Genomic DNA, 21299 nt, shown 5'->3' on the forward strand with positions numbered 1-21299 from the left:
AATACAAATTTCCAGTGGAAATATTGTTTATAGCTTATCAGTTCAGGAATAATCGTTTGGTAATAAATGCTATGTAGTAGGAAGTACCAAGTCTTTCCTCAAAGGTAACACATTAGTGATGTACCTCTGCCTCACCTTCAGGCTTGTGCTTTCTTAAGGGTAAGTTCTTGTTTCTTTTACTTGAGAAAGAAGCTGTAAAAAGGAAACAGATTCTCAAGTGGATGAAGTTATGTCAGCTGTGGTGAGAACTCTGCTTGCATTCACAGCCTTGTTGTTTTAATAGGTCAGGTATGGGGTATATATAGGAGTGATCATCTTTCTTGAAACCATAGTTTTTCAAGAATTAATCTTTTAAAGTGTCAGGCTATCTAATACTGCATTAAGAGAGAGACATTCAATGTCTGTTAGTGCCTAATCAGCTCCAGAATGTGGTTTGTGTTTTTTTTTTCCATATTAAAAGGCAGCTGGTTCTGTTCTGGACAACTGAAGCTCTGCATGTATTCTGCAAGACTCTCTCCCAGAAAAGAAATGTTGCTCGTTTTCAGAAACAATAAGGATCTTGCAAGCCTTGTTTTCTCTGTTATCTTTTTATTTAAATACTTGTATTTCAAAGGAAGATTTAAAAAGATACAGGAACTCAAGAGCTGGGAGCATGTGCTTTATCTGGTGAGAGCTGAGTTACCAACAGCCTTTTCCTGCTCCAGGGATATCAATGGTCAAGATGCAGAGTCTTCAGATTGTTTAAACGTGTTACTTGCTACTCGAGTCCTTCAAAAATTATTTAACCTGAATGAATAATACCATAGCTTAACAGGAAGCATGCGGGGCCCCAGGTCTTACCTGAACACCTGTGTTCTGAGGGGCTGCAATACCATCCCCTTTCAGATAGCAGCACCACAAGGTCCCGCATATTACAGAAGCCCTTAATCAAGCAAAATAATCTTTCTTCCCACACTATATAGGAAGATATTGGTAAAGAAATATTTTCAAAAGTTGCACTTAGGATTTATACAGTAATAAAGCTGTACAGAGGGTATATAGGATTATATAAAGACTGTTAAACCTATTAAACAAGGTTGCAGATTCTTCTGCTGTGGAATTAGCTCTTTCCTCCTTGTAAGCATGTGCAAAGTTCCCATTTGCAAGTTAAGGCACGTGTCATTTAGCATATATGTATTTTTTGCTTTGTATTCTGTTTATCTTCACCTGATCTTCATCTTTTTGAAGCATCTTGGACTGATGGCAGTAGTTCAAATGACAGTGAAGAGGAGCCACTATGAGAAACAAAGATGGCCTGAAGTTTAATGAAAAATACCCAGAGAAAGTATGTGTGTTTCTATTTCCACTGTGAGGAGTGTAAATAGAAGACACTTTAGATAGTTTGTTTTCTCCTAGTTCTCTACAGGACACACATAATGGTGGAGAAAGCATGTGTAATCCATCCTGTGAGTACTCATAAGCCTATATTTGATTCTGTTATTGATAGAAGAGGCAGGGAAGAGACCTACACAAGTTTCAGCCAGAATTACTTCTGGTAAATGTGCGACTTTTGGTTAAAAAATTACATCTTATTTGGGACTGGCTATAGGTACAGCTTAGAAAAGGATGTTTCTCAAAACAATTACACGAGCGATATAAATCTAACATATATGAGAACAGATACCCAGCCATAACTAGTCAGAATAGAGTGGAATGCTCTTTGCTGTGAACTCCCTCCACCTTCTAAATAAAAGAATCTTCCAGAGCTGAATGCACTTACGTTAATGAGGTTCAGTTCTATTGTTCCAGTTTTCTCAGTATCCAGTTTTCTAAACATTTCTGTGGAATGACAGATGATAGAAAAGAATGAATATAGGGACCAGCTGGAAAGATTTCCTCTTCCCCATGCTTCAGCTCAGAGATGAGTTTATGACAACAGACTTCACCCCCAAGTTGAAAAGTACCACTGTGAAACCATCCCACTAAAGACAGAAATGGACACTGGCTTTACAGATACAACAAGAACTACTTGCCAAATAGGCAGAAAAAGAGACCGGACAGTTGTAGTGGTTCTATCTGTAATATTGACAAACGTTAATTTAAAACAGCTTTCAGCATCCAGTGGCCTCATAGTGAAAAGGCAAAGCAACAGAGTTTGGTTTTTAAACCTGTACTCACTGAACAAGGTTTCCAGCCGAATCAAGCACCGGACAAAGTTATCAAAGTCAATGATGAGGTCTTCATCAGCAAACCGAGCCACAATGATTTGATGTAACTGGCAGTTCAACTTGAACCCTATATAACACCAAGGATTGGGTGAAAAAAGAGCTTAGAAATCATGTACTGGAGTGTGGTGAGTATCTGCCACCCCAGCTTGGAAGTGCTATAATACTTAAAGGACAAATACCTGCAGCTTCCAGCGCTCTCCTCATCTCATATGAATTCATAGTTCCAGATCGATCCACGTCAATTTCCCTGTAAATTTTCTACAGGACACAAAACCCAAAGTCAAAACTTGTCAACAGTTCAGAGTGCTTTTTGGCTTTGGACAGCCGAAAGAGAGTAAAGAGAAGCTGGCAGCTGTGGATGCTGAGGACTAAAACTGGGGAACTGAGGATGTACAGAGGCTGCAGGAGACACATCGTGCACCTTTCTACTGGTGTCGCAGCACTGGGATGCATGGCTGTCACCCAACTCCTGGTGGCCTCAAGCAGACAGCACAGGGCTTCCAAGCAAAACACTTCAAGCCAACTAGATTGTTTTCCTGCTACTTTGTGTTCTGTAGAACTCTAGAGGGGGGGGGTTTGGTTGCTCTCTGGGTTTGCCAGGCAGTTGACCAGCTTCAATTAGTGCTGATGTGGGCATTAAGTAACTGGGCCTAGTACATATGTTCAGCTGCAGTTCTTGGGTTTCCCTTTCCAGTCTGTTCTGATTCTCTGAAACTAAGAGGATCACCAGCAGGGAAGAGGCTTCACCTCCCTCAGAGTGGAAACAGTGATCATGCACAAAGGAGCTGCATGTCAAAATTTACAATTAAAATCTCTAATAGCTGTATATTGTATGAGGCAAAACAATCCATATTTTATTATATGTCCTCCCCAAAAAAGTTATGTCTTACCTGATATTTCTGAATCTTTGTCCAGAGTGTGTGGAACTCCTTCAGCCCCAGCTTTCCACTCCCATCGTTCTTGTTGGAGTCAAGGTAATTTCTTTGGAAGTCAGAAAAAGGTTTTTCCCTCTCTGTGCTGGGCTAATTAACACGAGCACTTGTGACTTAATTTCATTTTTTGATAAGTATTAAGAAAAGGATATAAGTCCTCTCTAGAGTTTATGTTTCTGTTTGTTTCCTTTGCTTAAACAAGCCCATCCTGTTGGATACACAAACTATTCTCCAGGGCTTCTTGTCTTTCTAATCAATAAAGTGGCTGATTTGTTTAAACTGTGATCAGCTCACAAGCCCTTCTTGCTTCTCCTCTGCCTTTTCAATACATGCATAAAGCAGCAGATGTGATGCCATTTTGCTCTCCATAGGTTCAACACCTGCAGTTGCAGGAGTGTTTAAGTCTAGGTTATAAACAAGAAAAGACACAACCAAGCCTGCTATTTAGAGAACTCTTGCACAAACAGCTAACAAAAGTACCTGGCCATTCATTGCTTCCCTCCCCAAAACCACTAAGTAGTATGGACTGCTAACACAAAATTTGAGCAGATAATCATTTTGTTTGGTAATTTTCCATTTGTTTCTGAGTACACAGTTCGACTCCCACTGAACAGAGAAGCTGGATGTGACTATTCTTAGACCCGAGTCCTTCATCCTACACTTTTGTGCTTATTCTTGGATGTAGACACTCCTAAAACTCAGCCTGGTTCCCGTTATTTGCTTGCTTCATTTCTTGTTTACTAAGTCTTTATGGCTTTACAATGCCTTCCGCAGCACGAGCCAGATAGCAAAGTGTGAAAGTACAGCCAGCTGTGTGCATCTTAACTACCAGCCAAGGCTGTCCACACCCTGTTGCCAGCAAACCTTACTTTGGCATCAGCTAAACCATAATAAACAGATGGGCCTGTCTGGAAAAGGAGTTCCCCACTGCCTGAGAGAATGTGTGTGCCATGGTCAGTGACCAAAGCAAGAACTGCAGTTTTATATGGGGGGACCAGTGCAAAAAACAACTGATCTGCCTCAGGAGGCATTGAGCTCACAAAGGCAGCAGCTCACCTACTTCAGGCAGAAAAATAGCATCCTGAAACAGCTCTAAAGGATACATCTAGCAGATCAACCATTATTTTGCATGTCTCGATGCTAAAGCCATCAGATTTAATATCTTGACCTGTAAAGAAAGAGCAAGAGATGGGATTAAGGCTGCACGCTGTACCACAGGACTTTCCTCCATTGCCTGGGAGCTCTGTAACCAGCGTACACACCTCCATCCTTAACTACATGTCTCTTTAGGGACTTCCTTTGAAACTGGCAAAATGACCTTTTCTTTTCAGTGCATTTTTTGTTTCTCCATAATTTGTGCTTAGCACTTTGCCTTGTCTGTGGCAGGTTGGTTACTCAGTGGTAATCTGGCATCTCCTTCAAATCTGCCCTTGTGAAGAGGAGTTCTATCATATGGCTGCCATGGTCTGGGCCAAAGCAGCACAGGAATGCCTGCCTGCTGCTCTGAGACTTATTAACAGCATCCTCAGCCTTTGGGATCTAGCAATTGCACTGGTACCCCTTCTAAGGTAAGCTAGTCCTTAGAGATAGTTCTGGTGTTGTACAAGAGACGGACATGGCACTGAAGCAGGCAAATGGATGCTAATGAACAGCCCTCTTTTTCCTGACAGAGAGACTTTAGGGTGAAGGTTTGCTGTGATATTTCCTCAAGCAAACAGTCCAGTTAGACTGGTTTGTAGGTATGCTGCAGAAACAAGAGACAAAGATAAAGCCTTCCTGAACTTGTCTGCTTACAAAGATAGTGGACAACATGGACTTTTGACTTGTGGAGGTCAACACTGGGTAGCCTCGTTCATCCTATCAAGCTTGGTAACCAGTAACACACCATTGCTAACTGGCTGATGCATGTAGCACAGCCCTGGCTTCCTAGCTGAGATTTCACTTTGGAAATTAAGTAGGATTTTTTCTCCAGGCTCAAACGCTGGAATAAAAGGCACCTGTATGCAGCAGGCATGCAAACATACCCCACAAGAGAATGCACCCTGTGATATGTGGGCACAGCCCAAGTGTTTCTGCAGCTCTCTGAGCCTGCAGGGCATGTGGCCCTGGCCATGTGAAGAGAGAATCTCTCACAGCCTCTCTGGGAGCCTGTCTGTGTCCTGAAGCACTGCTGGGGGCAGGTACTTACGTTTAGCCAAGATTTTATTCAGGATGTTGCGCAGCTCGAAGGCAGAGATCTCTGCATCCTGCAGAAAAGAGGAAAATAAGTTCTTCAGTGGGAGACACAGGCACTGTCTCATAAGCAGCCTCCTCATCTTTTGGGATTGATGGTCAAGATCAGCATCCCTCAGTGTTTCTGTCTGATGTGGGTGTGCCCTCACCATGAGACCCATTTGGGAAGTCTGGATCCACTGGCACCAGTGACTGGGAGCAGTCCCTCTTGCACACTCACCCCTGCCACCCCTGTAAGACTTAACCATGAAATACTCACATTTCCTGCCAGCTGCCCAAAAAGCTTTTTGAAGCTTGGTTCAATGTCATCTTCACTGATCTCAGTCTAGAAGAGAGAGAGAGAAATACAGAATATGGGAAGAAAGCACCTGATCCTGGGTACCTGGAGTGCCCAAGATCCCACCTCAGAAAAGAGGCAACGTTTGTTTCCATTATTGCTTATAACGTTTCTGCTCACATTTCTGGACATTAAATTATGTATATCCAAAATTATCCAAATTGGGATACGTTTTTGGTAATGCCTGCAGCAAAATGTCATCTGCTTGGGATGCACGGGGAGAAAGATGGTCCAATCCCATTTATTTATGACAAAGTTATCTCGATTTAAAATATTTAAAACATACCTCTTCAAAATTGGCCTCTATTTCATCATCTATAACCCTAGAGAGATAAGGAAGTTGATATTAAAAACAAAATAAGCCACTTCTCTGATTCAGTTACATTAAGATCCAGATTCTTTGAATTACAGAAGTAACAACGCATGTTCAAATCTGACAGGTTGGTGGAGTGAACCACAGACTGACATAGCAGTATTCTCATTGGTGTAAAGAATACGCAAGGGGAGGAAGGTTAGTGCTTGCAGTGAAGGAGGCAAGTTGCTGTGAAAGATCTCCCACCCCTTCCCAAGGCCCCAGCCCATGTGCTGTATAGGATAAGCCACATCTGCAGCCAATGGTGTGCTTTGAGCCAGCTCTACTAAAACCCAGCTCAGTGTTCTTAGAGGCAGCCGCTGACTGAACAATTTTCTTGGCTTATTTCCCAGCATGATTTCAGAGGTGTGGGCTCTTTCTCATAGTCGGTGCGCTCACCACCAATGCAAAGCACGTCTTTATGTGACTTTCTAGTTTCCATGGATCAGCTTGGGCTGCAGGACCCAGCTGGCTACAGTCCAAAGACTAAAAGCATCTATCCAGACAGAAACTGCTGTAAAATAAACAACAATGGTAACAAACCATCCCATTCCCAGTCAATCCTCTGTGGTACAAAGCTACATACTTTGAGTTTGCATTCTTTTCTGAGAAGACTCGGAGGCAGAAGTCTCCATTCAAGTTGGGTTCAAAGGTAGAGGGCACAACGATGTATTCTCCTGCGGGGAGCTTGAACCGGTTCAGCACTTCCCGGAGGTTGATGAAGGTGTTGGATTTTTCTCTCGCTTTGTTAGTCAGGAAAAAATTTTTGCTCAGATGAATATTCGTCTGGCCAGAAAACTTATGGAAAGCAAGAAAACAGAGAAAACCCATCATTTGCATGTATTTGTTCTCTTTTAAGTTACAGACACAATAGAGATGGCAATTAGTGAGGTGTGAAGAGAAAAATGTATGTTCCATCAGAATGAAAGAGAAAAGAGAAAGGGAGTGAGTGTCTCACACCGCAGTACTCCTGTGTTACAGACCATCTCACTTCAGCATTTAGCTAATGCTTATGTTCAGCAGACTGAAGAACTCTGACAACTTTTTGGAGACCAACATTATCTGATAGTGACAGGACAAGGCAGAATCTGAAAGAAGTTACATGTTACGGGGAAATCTTTCACAAAGAGGGTGGTAAGGCACGGGCAATGCCCAGAGAAGCTGTGGTATGAGAATGGACACCTCTGTGGAGTATTAATGGTGTCAGGCATGACCTCTGCAGGCCAGGAGCAGGTGTGGGCCTGTGCTGGGAGAAGAGCCATGAAGGAACTGCCCTTATGAGTTTCTGCTGTACTGCGAGCTCTTACCCGAACCCAGGATGTTTTGAAAATGCAATACAGGCTCAAGCCCACCTCAGAATAAACAGCCACTAACTTCAGATTCTGCATAGCCCAAATGGTCCTTCAGGGAAGGAGGATCCTCTCAACTGTTTCTGCCCACAGAGCTCAGCCTCAGAGCTGCACCTTGAACCCTTCAATGCCACCGCATGCTACGTACCTCTGGGGGCACCTGCAGGGAGAAAAGCACATTTAGTTGTGTGCTGCAGTGCTGCTCACTGGCTGCAGCTACAGTCCTGACCTGAGTCCCCATCTTTGCAGCTTTTTTTGGTTCCATGTAGAACCATAGAATACTATAGCTGGTAGAAGCCCCTATGGGTCATTGGGTCCAGACCCCCCACTCAAATCAAGGCCAGTACTGAAGTTAGATGGGGCTGCTTGGAACCTTGTCCTGTCTGGGTGTGAATGTCTCCAAGAACATGGCTTCTGTAATCTCTCTGGATGGCTGTCCATGTGCTTGACCACTGCTTTGATAGAGGACAATTTTCTAAACACCTGAATGGAATTTTCACTCAGGCTACTGGTATCTGATTCAGCTCTGATGAGTTTGGGTTGGAAGCCCAACTCTACTCAGGTAGGGCACAGAAGGAACTGGTACTTTGCTGGGTTAATAGAGCGAGAGATCTTTCCTTTTCCTTCCATTTATCTTACTTGCCTCATAAATTGCAAAGCCAATGGTATGCATGTCCTCTCCCATCTTCCTCTGCTTCCTCCGATGCTTCTGAATTAGGCCAATGAGAAATGTGCAGCCCCCCTCAGGATCGTCAGGATCCTCATCTTCTTCCTCCAGCTTGATTAAATACTGTGGATTCATCCAGAAAGTGTCTGCAAAAGGGATTTATGAAAACTGCTCAGAGCCTTCTTTGATAAACACATGCCAACTAGGACAGACACAGCTTCCAAATTAAGCTGTGACCACTGCTTCCCTCCCAGCCTCACATCCACAAGTAGACCCTCATTATAGAGCCTTGTCTTCCATGCACTTACACTTCCTGGATATCAGTCCCTGATACTTCCAGAAAGTCATAAGCCACCCCAGACCAGTAAACATCAAGGACAAGGCATGCAGGGCTGACCAAAGCCAACACTGAAGTCAATGTAACACCAGACTCAGAAATGTTTCTCACCACTGTGCCACTGGGGCTGTGGCTTCAACCCAATCCTTTACACTGCAGAATATCCAGAGCAACAAGTGGATGAGCACACTCTTACTTGGGTAATTCCTGCAGCCCCCTGCAGTAGCTCCTCGTCGCCAGTTCCCATCCAGCTTCAGCAGGCTCCACTTCTTGTACCTGTCACTTGCCAGAGTGTCTGGAGTCAGATTGCAGATTTCCAGGCGGGAGTAGTGCCTCAGGAAGTCATTGAAGGCCATCCTGGGAGAAGCAATGCCATCTCTTTATGATGCACAGTTTCCAGACAGCCATTGTCTGTCTAATCCCTCTACTGCAGCAACTTAGCACTGGGATTTGGGGTGAATTTGCTCACTCATCTTGGAGAGTGCGGTGGGAGAGGGTACTTTGTGTGGGAAAGAGGCTCATTCGCTTACCAGAACTCCCCATCTTCATGTCTCCTTGTCAGCCGCTCCCGCACATCTGGGTCAACACCATTCCAATTTGGGCAGCTGAAAGACAAAACCACATTAACTGCAGTTTAAAAAGCTAAATCTTAATGTAGCTGGTCTGGCAGGACTCAGTTTTTCACCCAGCTCTACACAATTGCAATAACTCCATGACACCCAGCTAGAAGCAGCTCTAGGGCTCTCAAACAACAGCAGAATTGAAATCTGGGGACATTCAGACATTAGGTACCTGGCCTCTTAAAATGCAAGGCAGAAGTTTTATTTTCACAAAGTACTGATGCCTCGACTGAAACAGAGCAGGAAGACCCAGAGTAAATATAGTACATAAACTCCAGCTTCCACTGCTAACAACAGAAATGCATTTTTATGGCCTTTATATAAAGTAGGTTTTCAGAAGCTCACCACTGAATCTGGGCTGTTAAAAAAGCAGAAACTACAAAAAGACTTGCAGGAATCACAAACCAAATCACTTCATCTAGCCCAAAAGCAGGTGTTTGTGCAGAGGGCACTACAAGCATGGGAGACACAGTGGTGGGATGCCTCTTTTAACCAGCTCAGAGAGAACATCACATGCAGACATTACATGAAGTGAAGCTGGAAATAGGGAGACCTCAGAGGAAAACGGGAACGCAACCATTTCCCTGCAGTCAACACCTATAGGCAACATGCAAACCGTTGACTCACTTGTCATTCCATCTCCCTGTCCACTCCACTTCTCCCCAGGGATTTCGGATTCTGATGAGCTTCTGGATGCTTCCACGGAAGTTCACCTGGTGGGATCAGAAGAGCATGGAAAGTCACCCAAGGACTCAGCTCTGTGTTCTCTTCCATTTTTTTTTTTTTAATTTGCCCATTGCTGTGCACATAGAACCTGACACAAACAAAGCTCTATGACAGCCAGAGGGAACAGCCATTGTTTATGAGGAACACACAGATCTGGAGGCAGGAGCTGGGGCATTACTAGAGCCCACAGCCAAGGAAACAGAGGAGAGCGGGCAGAGCAGAGCACCAAAGTTCAAGGATGGGGTTCTGCAATGAACTCTTCATACAAAGCCTGCAAACATCTCTGAAGGAGAAGCTTGCCTATGTCTTTTTGTGAATTAAGGTCAAATCCCTCCTGATTCTTCTTCTATGAGAGGAGGACCAAGTGCATGCACCCCAACCTGCCTGCAAGCACTGCTCACCTCCCTGCAACATGCCTATGGCTGGGGACTCACCACGCCTTACTCTGCCATTCTAGAGATACTTCAGAAATAACTGCTGGAGTCAACAAATGTCCTTTACACATATGAAGGACACCATGACCTGTCTGCTTCCTTTTGGTTTTGCTCACCTTGCCTTTGTTATCACCTACTCTTGGCTAAGCACCTGGCTTTCACACATGGTGCTCTACTGAAAGATGCTGATTGCTGTTATTTAATACGTAATAATATATATTTTTTTGCCTGGTGTGTCTCACACATCTTGCCATGCACTCAAGGTGCTATCCACCAGAGGACAGTGTGCCCTCTGCAGAGAGCTTTCCCAAGAAGTTAAGTTTGTGTTTACCCAAAACAGAAAGATTAACTCGCTATTTCTTCAGGCAGAAGTGACTCAAAAAGCTGGCTCTGCAGAGACTGAAGAATTTTTGGCTATGAAGACCAATCTGTTGCTGCCACAGCTCAGGGAAGACCACATATGGGGCTGTCTGCATTAGTATGTGTTGGGGCACAGCACCTACCTCCTCTGCCCCAGTGACGGAGTACGCGTGTCCCTTCACCAGCTTCTGCGATGTGACTGCCTCCGTCTCAGCTGCACTGGTGATCTGTAAGAGCAAAGAAGCTGTTACAACACTTGAGTAGTCTGACCTATGAACACTGCAAAGAAAATCACTTCTCGCAAGAAAGTGGCTGCTTGACATCCTGATTTAGAGCTTCTTCAACCTCCATTAAACATGTTTGTCACTCTCCTTCCTCCTTTTCAGAAGGTATGTGGTCTTCAAACAAGGATACTTGAAGCTTAGAGATAGAAAAATAAAGAGGAAGGGGGTGGGATCAAGCAGACAGAATTCCTGTTGCCGTTTCATGCCCTGTTGTTACTACAGGGCATTATATTGCTTAACTTCTGTTCCATTTTATCTCTGACAGACCAGAAGAAAAGAGTTTACAGGATTTTTCAAAGAACAAACTCACTAATAACTACTTTATAATGTATAAAGCACTCATCAACAAAGGAATATATGTTTTTCCCCCCACCCCAAACATGAGGTTTGTATCATTCCGGAGCAAAAATCCAAATGTTAGATTCTTATCTAAATGTAGACTAGAACAAGCCTGGAAAGTGCTGTGGAGCTGCACATTAACATTAACAAAGTATTCTTCCTGCTGTGAAACTTCCCTCTCTTGTGACTAGGATTTAAAACAAAAAAATGGGAGGAAACACTCAAGTTTAAATTACATTTGCAGTTCTTAACAACAATTTACCTTCTGTTTAGACACAACTACCTCCTTTGGGAGTACGTTGGTTACTGTAGTAATGATACTCAGATTCATTTCAGTGAGGCTAAAAGCAATGCTGAATTGTAGTCAGAGACAATAAACTCCTCGTTGTTTTTTATAGCACAGATATAGATTTTGGCAATGTGTTGTTTGATAAAGCCTTTAAAATGACCAATAGCAGCCTCCCTGATTGGACAGTGTATTCCAGTTCTTTTTGCTTCTGGGTTTTGTTTGGTTGGGGTTTTTTTTGAACCTCTTGGTACGACCTGTACAACAAACAGGATGGAGAGCACACAATGGAGGAGCCATTAGCAGCAGCTCTCTGCCCAAAGCCTGTGACAATCTGCTGCAAAGCCGCAGACTTTCTGAAGAACAAAGATGTACACTGGGATCTCTAACAAGTTACCCATATGATTCTTCACCATGAGCCTATGAACTGAATTGGAGGGGACTAACAAGGATCATCGAGTCCAACTCCTGGGTCTCAAGGAAGAAAAACAACTGAGGCAATGAACTTTAACACATGAATGAATTAGATCTATGTTTCAACCTATTCTCTATTGCTGTGTCACACTCCTGGGTCAGATTCTCCAGGCAGAAGGAACTGCCTTCTGATCTTTAAGAGGCAGAGGGAAGCATCCTCTGAACACAGGTCCGCTTCCTATGTGCCCACATGCAGAGCAAGAGCCAAGCATCCAGCAGCAAGCACCAACTCACATCAATGGAGCAGCCAAGAAGAGAGCCTTTCTGCAGGGCTTTCTGAATGATTTTGAAGAGGTTGGGTGGTGCCTTCTGCAGCTCATACCATTCTGCAATCCCACCAGTGAAGTCCTCAAAGCCTTCAGTGGTGGTGCCACCGGAGAGAGCCTCGTATGATCCATTCAGCCTGCATGAAAGCACACACCCACACAACCATCAGGTTCCCTATTCTCCTCTTCTCCTGAAGACTGGCACTCGGTTGTGCAAACTGTCACAGCACTTCTGCTTTCAACAGCACCATGGCAGCTACAAGGGCAAACTCCTTCCTTCAGCTTTCCTTCTTACACCTCTTTAGAGTAAGGATGAATGTGATCATTTGCAAGTTCAGTCATATCAATGACAAAAAAAAAAAAAAAAAACCACCAAAAAACTTGGACATTATTCAAACAAAAAAAAAAACAACCCCCAAGAACCAACAACATACTTGTTCTCCATAGTCTTTCACTCCCTTGAACAATCATGGGACTGATTTTCAGCTGCTCTAAAATAGCTCAGTTTCTTAAGTCAATTTAAAAATGGTAATGTTATATGGCAGAATTCCTCTCTGATGCCCTCCCAAACTGGAAATTCACCTTTGAGCATCTTCACCCTTAAGACAGATCCAGGCAGGTGGACTGGCATGCTTCGCATACCACAGCACTGCAGCTGTAAACCCTCACAGGTGCTCTGAGCACATGAAATGGAGCTCCCAGACCCTAGTAACAGGAGATGACACTTGAAGAACAGGCTTGCCAGGGGATGTTTTTCTTGGCTAGCAGCAAAAACAATACTTTTGGCTGCTGTCAGTAGCACCTGTCAGCACAGTTTCACTAAGGCAGCCACTGTGATAATGAGACTGACATTTCTAATGTGTATCTGCACTGTGGGGGGTGCTATGGGGAAACAGAGGCAAAAAGAGAGAACAAGAATTCTCTTGCCCCAGGTGGCCACCCAGGCCTGTACTCACTTGGCGTAGGCCTTCTCTAGCAGTGCACTCCAGAACTCGGTGCCCTCTGCTGAGTGCACGAAGAGCAGCTCCCCATCCTTGGTAGGCAGCAGGTCGTCCACCACCACGTCCACCCACTCACCAAACTGCCAGATCTGGGAGAGAACACAAATATCTCATCATTGGCCCTTGTCCACCAGCAAAGAGAGCCCCTGCTCCTGGCTCTTTGGTCATTGGCCTTCTTCCCTCCATCGCCATCACTCTCCTTGGATTTCAGCCTGTTTTTTTGGTGTCCCCCAAGATGTTCCAAGAGACATCTCGCACATAGACATGGCCAACCACACAGATTTCCTGGCAAACAACACTCAGGAGAAGGCAAGAGCCAGATTTCCACATACCTGGAAGTGGAAGATTCCTGCATATTCATCCTGGAAGCTCTGGTCTCTGGGAACAACACGGGCCAGAATTTCTTCATTCAGAGTGAGGGAGGCAATAGCTGCCAAGAGCCAGCAGTCCCCTGTAAAAAGAAGGCAGCACTCATTCCTCAGAGTTATTCTTTAACTTTTGTACTGAATAAGGACTGTGCATTATAACCAGCATGGGGATCACTGTGCCTGCTGAGGTGATAGCTCACGGCTCAGAAATGAATCACCTCAGCTGTGATGAGAAGATGCCACTCATCACTTTACCTCCAGGACACATCAAATGTATGTACACAAACATATGCCATTTCCAAGCAGATGTGGTGTTTTCCCAACATTAAAAAAAAAAAAATAGAAGAAGTGGAAAAAAAAAAAAAAGTAAAAGCAATAATTATCACCCATGCTGGGACTATTTGAAGAAGAAATTAATACTCAATTGAGTATGTAGCAGAGGTTAGAAAACAGCATGGGGAAAAGTCAAAGAGAGTATAGGTTCCCTGGGGTGCAATTTCTCCTCAAAGGGCTCACGTTTCTCAAGAATAGGCTGCTTTCTTTTTTCTCTTCTGCATTTCACCAATGCTTATTGACTTGCCACCCAGACGTCTAACCTAGGGCTGAGTTCCTGTTAAAGTTCCCTTGCAATCTCCTGCCAAACAAGAGTTCCTTTGACCTTATACACCTCTGGAGGCTTGTTAGAGGCCTCTTTGTCCTGTGCAACATCCCGTCTGGAGCTGGTCACCAGAAAGGCAGAAAAGACCTGAAGGCAGGCACTGTTTTTCAGGCCTACATACCTCTTCACTCTTCCTGAGATGGAGCCAACACACACCATGCCAGGCTGGGTCCAGGCTGTTTGGACAGTACTTTTCCACACCATCCTTCTCCAAGACTGCAACTATTGCATTTATTTTCAGAAACAAATGTTGTTTTAACAGAGTGGTCACTTTCCAGTTAAGCTCATTAACTAAGTGGTTACAGATGTAAGGACCCAGCGACCCCCTGACTCCTGCAACCCATAGGAAGAAATGGCATTTCAGAACTCCTCCTTAGGAGAATCATAGAATCATTATGGTAGGAAAAGACCACTAGGGTCATGTTTAATTTCTAACAAACAATCTCAAAGCACCCTTAACACTAGCATCAGGCATGAGACGTGCAAAAATCACAGGCTGGTGGGTTATCAGGCATCAGCACATAGGCCAAATAACCTATCATTGATCACAGAGTCAAAAGACTGAGTTTATCTGTAGGACTGTACATTTGGTTTGGCCGTATGTGAGCTTTCATTTCCAGACTTTATAAGCAGCCAACTAAACCAACACAGTAAAACAAAGATTCTCTCTCAGAAGCTGGTCATGGTGGCAGGGGTGTGCAGGAAGCTCGCTGTCCCACAGAGCACCCACCCTTCCCTTTCCATCCCTGCTGGACTGCCCACAGCCTGCCCATCTGAGCAGTGCTGACACACATCCCCCCTCCCTGCAAGGCTTTGCAGATGTGCACAAAGCAGGTCTGGCATCTCAGGCTTGTATAGGTTCTGTATAGGGAATATTTGAAAGGGCTGACAGCCAGGCTGGGCTAACCAACTATGTCAGTGGCTGAATGTATTTATATTAATAATGTGGGACCCCCCCAGAAATTTTCTGGTTGGAGACAAGAGGCTGTGCCAACTCACTCATAACAGAGTGGTTTTCAGCGTGGGAAAACCATGCATCTCATTTTCTACATTCATCCTACTCACTTTATCACTTTTCCACAACTCTGTATTCAAGGAGGATACATCTGTGATTAAACAGCGTATAAAAGATACTGCGCCCTGTACACCTCAGTGTTGTGATACCATGGTGACATCCCTCCAAAGAATGTGGTTAAGGGTGAATAACTTCCTCTGTATTTGCTTTGGTTCTTCTGCTGTGATGAATCACCACATCCCATTTGCTGCAGCTCTGGACCAAAGCCCATAATTAACTGCAGACCTGATACTGCAAAATTGATTCTGAATACTTGTCCTAAAAAGCTTCTGAATAACAATTGTAAAGCAGAATAATGGCTAACCCAAAGCCAAAAGGGAAGAGCTTTGTTGTCCTGAGAACCCAGTGAGCTTTTCTGTGCTAGAGATTCATGCCAAGAAGTGTGTCCCAGCAGTGACAGGTGCATGTGCTTTGGATACGTACTCTAAGATACTCCAAATGGGTGAGCACCAGTTGTAAAACTCTGCGTGGGCACAGGCCTGTTGCTTTCTGATCAAGCTTTTTGGGTGATAAATAGGCCACTAGTTTTCTATGGACAAACAGCAATACAGTAATATAAAATGCAGATTTCCAAGAGCACCTGATGTATTCTAGTGCAATGTTCTTTGGAACCTCACAAAACATGATGTGACATCAGTGTTAGCAAGTGAAGTTCAAGTAAATGGAAGCTTAGGTAAATCTCTCAGTGCAAAGCTGAGTGTCAGAAGAGGCAAAAGCAAAGAAAAGAAGCATTTACATAGAACATCTGTGAGAAAGAACATAGATTCAAAGCAGGGTCTTAGTAACTCAGCGGCTACAGAGGAAAACCCCATAGCATTGAATTAGTTCATCAGTAAGATACAGAGAAGACAACTCCCTCACACAGATTGGTAAGAAGATAGGGAGGCCAGTCACAGCAGCAGTTAGTCATGCTGAGAACAAACCTGAATGCTAACAGCCTCCTATTCAAATATTGTTTCGGTAGGGAAAGGAATACAGGCTGTGACTCAGTTCATACTCTTTGGAGGTACCACATAACCTGAGGAGAACATCTGACTGCTCAGCTATGGCAACGGGGCTCCAGTTCTCTGAGCATCCTCCTCTGGGCCCGCTCCAAAACATGCACATCCTTTATGCGCTGCCGTGCTGCTAACGGCAACCGTGAGTCAGGCTGAGGAGCGCACAAAGGCAGGCAGCAATCGGGAAATGGAAAACCTGCCCGCATCCTTCCTGCTCCAACATGACACGGGGCGAAACGATGGGAAAGGGAGGGTACAGCACAGTGCGAACCCGCACGGCGCAGCGCTTACCCAGCGCTCCTTGGCAGATGTCGGTGCGCGTGGCTCCGCCGGAGATGAACCGGGGGGAGGAACACAGCTCCTGGAACAGAACGAGCCCGAGTTACGAGAGGAGGAGGAGGGAGCCGAGAGAGACACAACGGCGGGGATGGAGCCGGAGTGCACCGCGCATCTCGGGCACCCCGAGCTGGGCACCTACCGTAGGTCTAAGCCAGACGACGCCCTTCGTTTTGTACGAGTTGGGCCCCAGCTCGCGATAACCGAGAGCGGCGGGGCAGGCGGGGAAGGAGGGGTCCTGGAAGAGGCGGCCGTCCTGCAGGCACTCCCTGCGCAGCGCCCCGAAGTTCTGCCCCAGGTACGGCACCGCCTGCTCGTGCCGCCCCGCACCCGCCGCCGCCGCTCGCTCCTTCGCCAGCGCCGCCGCCATCCCCGCCATCGCCCCGCCGCCCCGCAGACACGCCTCTCCGTCACGGGGCCGCCCCGGGCGTGTCGCACCCCGCGGGTCGTGGGAGGGGAACGGCGAGGCCCATCCCGACCAAAAATCCCTCGTGGGGTTGCAGGGAAGCAAAGCCCCGCACGTGTCCGAGGATGGCATCTGTCCGTGCGGAGCCCCCCGTGCCGCCTATCCTGCCCCGGCGCCGCTGGCATCGCTACGGGAGGGCTGTCCGCACTGCGAGAGCTCGGGCTGTTGGTGCCGTGCTTCGTGGCTGACTCACTGCACTGCACGGCGGAACGGGGAGGCACCGCTTTTGGGGCAGCGGATCCCGGGCTCTGAGAGCACGTAGGGCTCGTTTGGAGCCGTCCTGTTGGACTGAACTCCTAGTTTAGACTGAACTCCTAGTGTGCCCTGGAGCCCCCAGAGGCCAGTCACAGCCTGGATGCCTCCAGCTGGATGGAGGGGAGGGCTTGTCCCACTGCTCTGAGCTGCACGGCCTCTCCTCCTGCACTGGGTCTTATGCCACAACATAAGACAGACATCACTGTGTCATAGGGCATCCAAAAGTGAGCAACAAAGACGGTGAAGGGTCTGCAGACAACGTGTGTGAGCAGCACTGGGTGCAATAAAAGCAATAAAAACATTTTCAGCTGATCAGTGGGAGAAACCTTTCATTAACACCGTCTTAGCCCTGTAATGTAAGCTGCGGGGAGCCACGTAACCACAGAGCTGCTCCAAAGGCACTGGTTTGGCTCCACACAGTGGATCAGAGCTGTACAGCCGCCACAGATCAGACTAACCTCATTTTCAACAGCCACAACAGAAGGAAACTAATGTCAGTTTAAAGCAGTGGTTTTCACTAGCCTAGAAAAGAGGGCCTCTCCACACACCTCACAGCATCTGTCTCCCTTCTAAAGGGGGGCTATAAGATAGAAGGAGACAGACTCATTAGCAGGGACTGTTGTGATAGGACAAGGGGAAATGGTTTCAAACCAAAAGATGGGAGATTTAGATTTGGTATAAGGAAGAAGTTCTTAACAAATGAGAGTGGTGAGGCACTGACACAAGTTGCCCAGAGAGATGGTGGGTGCCCCATCCCTGGAAACACTCTAGGTCAGGCTGGACAGGGCTCTGAGAACCTGACTGAGCTGTAGCTGTTGCCATTCATTGCAGGGCAGTTGGACCAGATGAACTTTGGGGTCCCTTCCAACCCAAATGATTCCATGATTCTCTTTTCATTTGCCTTCCTGATACTCTTTCTGCCCTACACAACACACAGATATTGTGGGGATGGAAGATAAAGTCTGCCCAATGGTCCAGGGAGTGGAGCAGGGGGCCGTGCTGCTCTCCTCCCCAAGAGCATCCCCAGATGGAGATGGCTTCCTAAAGGAGAAGGCTGGCAGCACTGGTGGTGTTACACAACAAAGGGATTTGCTTTCCCCTTTGGGGCTGGAGGTTTCCTCACCAGCACGAAGCCCAGCCAAGGCAGTGAGGGGTATTGGCAAGGTCTCAGCCATCTTGTGAAATGCTCTTCCCAGCTCCTCATCCCCTGGGCCAGCCCCACTGTATTGTGAGGCTTCATATTTGGAGCAGTGACTTCTAAAGAATAATGTTATGGACAGACACTGAAGGCATGTCACAGCTCACACTGGTCTGCATAGTAATAGCCCCTCAATTTTCAGAATAATAGGGTGCCTAGAAGCCTGTACATCCAGAACAGCAAAAAATGCGAGCTCTCTTTAAGTCAAGCTAATCCCTTTTCACAGCTTACGGTCTACAATACAGATAAGCAGCTTTAATTCTCATTAGCAGAGTGCTGCAGTGCAGGAGGGCTATTCCATTTCCTTCTAATGCAGCACAGCAAAAATGGCCAGAGCCATTAGATTACTGGCAGTTTTCTTCTAAGGATTCCCACAGACATGGAACAGTTATGATTTCATATAATAGGAAGATTCTTCCTTTCAACCAAGACGATGCCTTTTCCAGGTTGGTTCTATTCTTTTCCATTTATCTCAACCTCTTGCCATCATCAAGAAAGACAGAAGAAATCATGAAGAGATGAAGAAAAATATGTAATCCTCAGAAGCAACAGAAATCAGATTCAGTTTTATCTTTCTTTTTTTTTTTCTTATTTGTATTTCCCTTAGGGGATAACACCACTCTAGTAGCAATTTTGAAGGCTATGAAAAACCTAGCCTCCCTTTCCCCCCATAGCATTATGTCAGTGTAGTGAACTGTACAGCCTCTTCTTTATATCCTCTAGGTGGTGCTTGAGCATCACTTTCTACACAAAACAGGTCATGCTGAGGCTAATCAAGCTTGGAAATGGATTTCAAGTGCTCTCCTACAGATCAGTGGGAGCAGTGATTTGTGGCGGGCACACTGGGTGGTTACCTGGTCCAGGCCTCCATCAGAGAAAATGTCCTCAGCCTCTTCCCAAATGTAAGACAAAGGACAGGAAAAAATCCTACAGCACATTTTACTGCAATTTACAGAGATAAAATGTTACCATATTTCCTCCACTTCATACTACAGCATGCTGGGGATGCGCAAGGTTTCACCCCTTCTGTGCCTGCTCATGTCCAGTGGCAACTGGAGTTATAGAGCACACAGCATATCAAAGGTACATCCAAAACCATGCACGGGAAACAAAGGATTCTGGATCAAATTGGGAACTCCCAAATGCCAAAGCACCTTGCTTTTCAGGAACAACATTGCCAAAGCTTATGGCAGTCACTGAGAAAGAGAAGCTCAGGGCCAAAGGAACAGGGGGTAAGAATGTTGCATAAGAATGTTGCAGAGAGAATGAAACAAGTATTCTGCCCTACCATCAGAGAAAGAGGGTACATCCGAATGGGTCTATTTTTAAGGGAAAAAAAAGACATTCTGGAAAGCAAAAACCCCTCCCTTCAGCCCCTTATTATTCAAACCTTCATTCTGATTCAATACACAGAGATGAAATTCTGACCACTCTTCTTTACTCAATTACAACAGTATCTAATTTCATTTTTGTATAGACAGAGTATATTAATCCCCACAGCTCAGCTTTCCCTACCAGCACCCACCTGGGACTGACCGGGTAATTTCATTTCCTCTTTTACATTCTTGCTTTTCAAATATTTGCAGACAAGTAATCCGGCTAGCCTCTGTTTGGGTTCTTTATCTCAACTGCCTTCTTTCCTTAGAAATTCTCTCTTCCCTTCCCCACACCTTCTGTCTAAATGTACCAAGGTGTAGTCATCAGCCATGTCCTCTTGCAAACAAAGCAACTGTTTGCCCAGCTCTGGGTAAGCAAGCAGTGGCCCTTCCTTGGGAAACCTGATTATTGAGCTGGAAAGCAGCTGGGCTCTGCTCTGCACAAAGCTGCTCCTGCTTCTCTTCTCCAGCCTACAAACTTCTGCAGCCACTGCACCAGGGAGGTGTGTACACACGTGTCAGCACAAGATGAACAGTGAGAACAGAAATCACTGCTTTTTAATGTCCAAAAAGCCTTCTGCACCTGAGGCTTTTTCATTTATTGTTCTAAACATTTTATATCAAGGAAGCACCAAAAGTTTGGAAGTACAGTAGAGAAGACCCAATTTTTTTATTGCTGAGAAAGACACCAGCTTGCCTCCATTTGGTGATGCATGGTGCCACACAGTTGTCCACTTTTGGCCAAGGGCATGAACTGGATGGGATCCTTGCCCTCTGCAGGTTGTTTGGCCAAACAACTATCTCTAGTTCTATCAGCTTCACACCCTTTGTTGCTGATGAATTAATTCATTTGCATGCACTGTTTTCAGAGTATCAAAGACAACTTCTGTTTAAATATATATTTATATAGTTATTATTATTAATTTCCCCAGGGAGATCCTCAAGGCCAGATGCCAGTTCCTAGTGCTGATACTGCTCAACTTTTCCCCGCCTTTGGCACTCCCTTATCATGTAGCTGATATCATCTCTAGGTTTTGTGGATGCTCTGCCCTCCAGCAGTGTCAAGATGGATTTTGGAAGGAAGGAAAAGTCTGAAGCATCTTTACCTGGTCACTTGGAGCTGGCCCCTGATTCTGACTCCCAGCACGGAATGGGTTTCCACGTGCAAACAGGTGTGGCTGTAAAGCCACCGCTTTCCCTCATCCCCATTAGAAATGTGCTTTAGAAATGAGCTTGGAGTCCACAAGCTTTTGAGCAAATAAGACGGCAGTGGCATAATCCAGTGCCCACACTCACTGGCCTCCTGCTGTCCCAGGTACATATTTGCACTTGTTGAGCCTCCTCCCATCGTGCCCCACCCTGGTTA

At 45.6% G+C, this 21299-nt stretch overlaps 1 protein-coding gene across 1 annotated transcript; it reads right to left on the bottom strand.

Moving 5' to 3' along the window:
* Positions 1-566: 566 nt before the first annotated feature.
* CAPN2 (calpain 2) lies at positions 567-17272 on the bottom strand. The gene is made up of 21 exons (XM_015857230.2): positions 16781-17272; positions 16594-16663; positions 13536-13654; positions 13159-13292; positions 12171-12339; positions 10697-10780; positions 9661-9746; positions 8944-9018; positions 8610-8770; positions 8053-8222; positions 7558-7569; positions 6647-6858; positions 5995-6031; positions 5631-5696; positions 5328-5385; positions 4243-4307; positions 3098-3166; positions 2387-2465; positions 2158-2274; positions 1760-1818; positions 567-1274 (listed from the first exon to the last, which is right to left on the bottom strand). The coding sequence occupies exons 1-21, from the start codon at positions 17174-17176 to the stop codon at positions 1251-1253; spliced, it is 2262 nt and encodes a 753-aa protein (XP_015712716.1). The 5' UTR covers positions 17177-17272; the 3' UTR covers positions 567-1250.
* Positions 17273-21299: the final 4027 nt, after the last annotated feature.

This window comes from Coturnix japonica, chromosome 3 (genome assembly GCF_001577835.2).
Source record: "Coturnix japonica isolate 7356 chromosome 3, Coturnix japonica 2.1, whole genome shotgun sequence".
Classification (NCBI taxonomy): domain Eukaryota; kingdom Metazoa; phylum Chordata; class Aves; order Galliformes; family Phasianidae; genus Coturnix; species Coturnix japonica.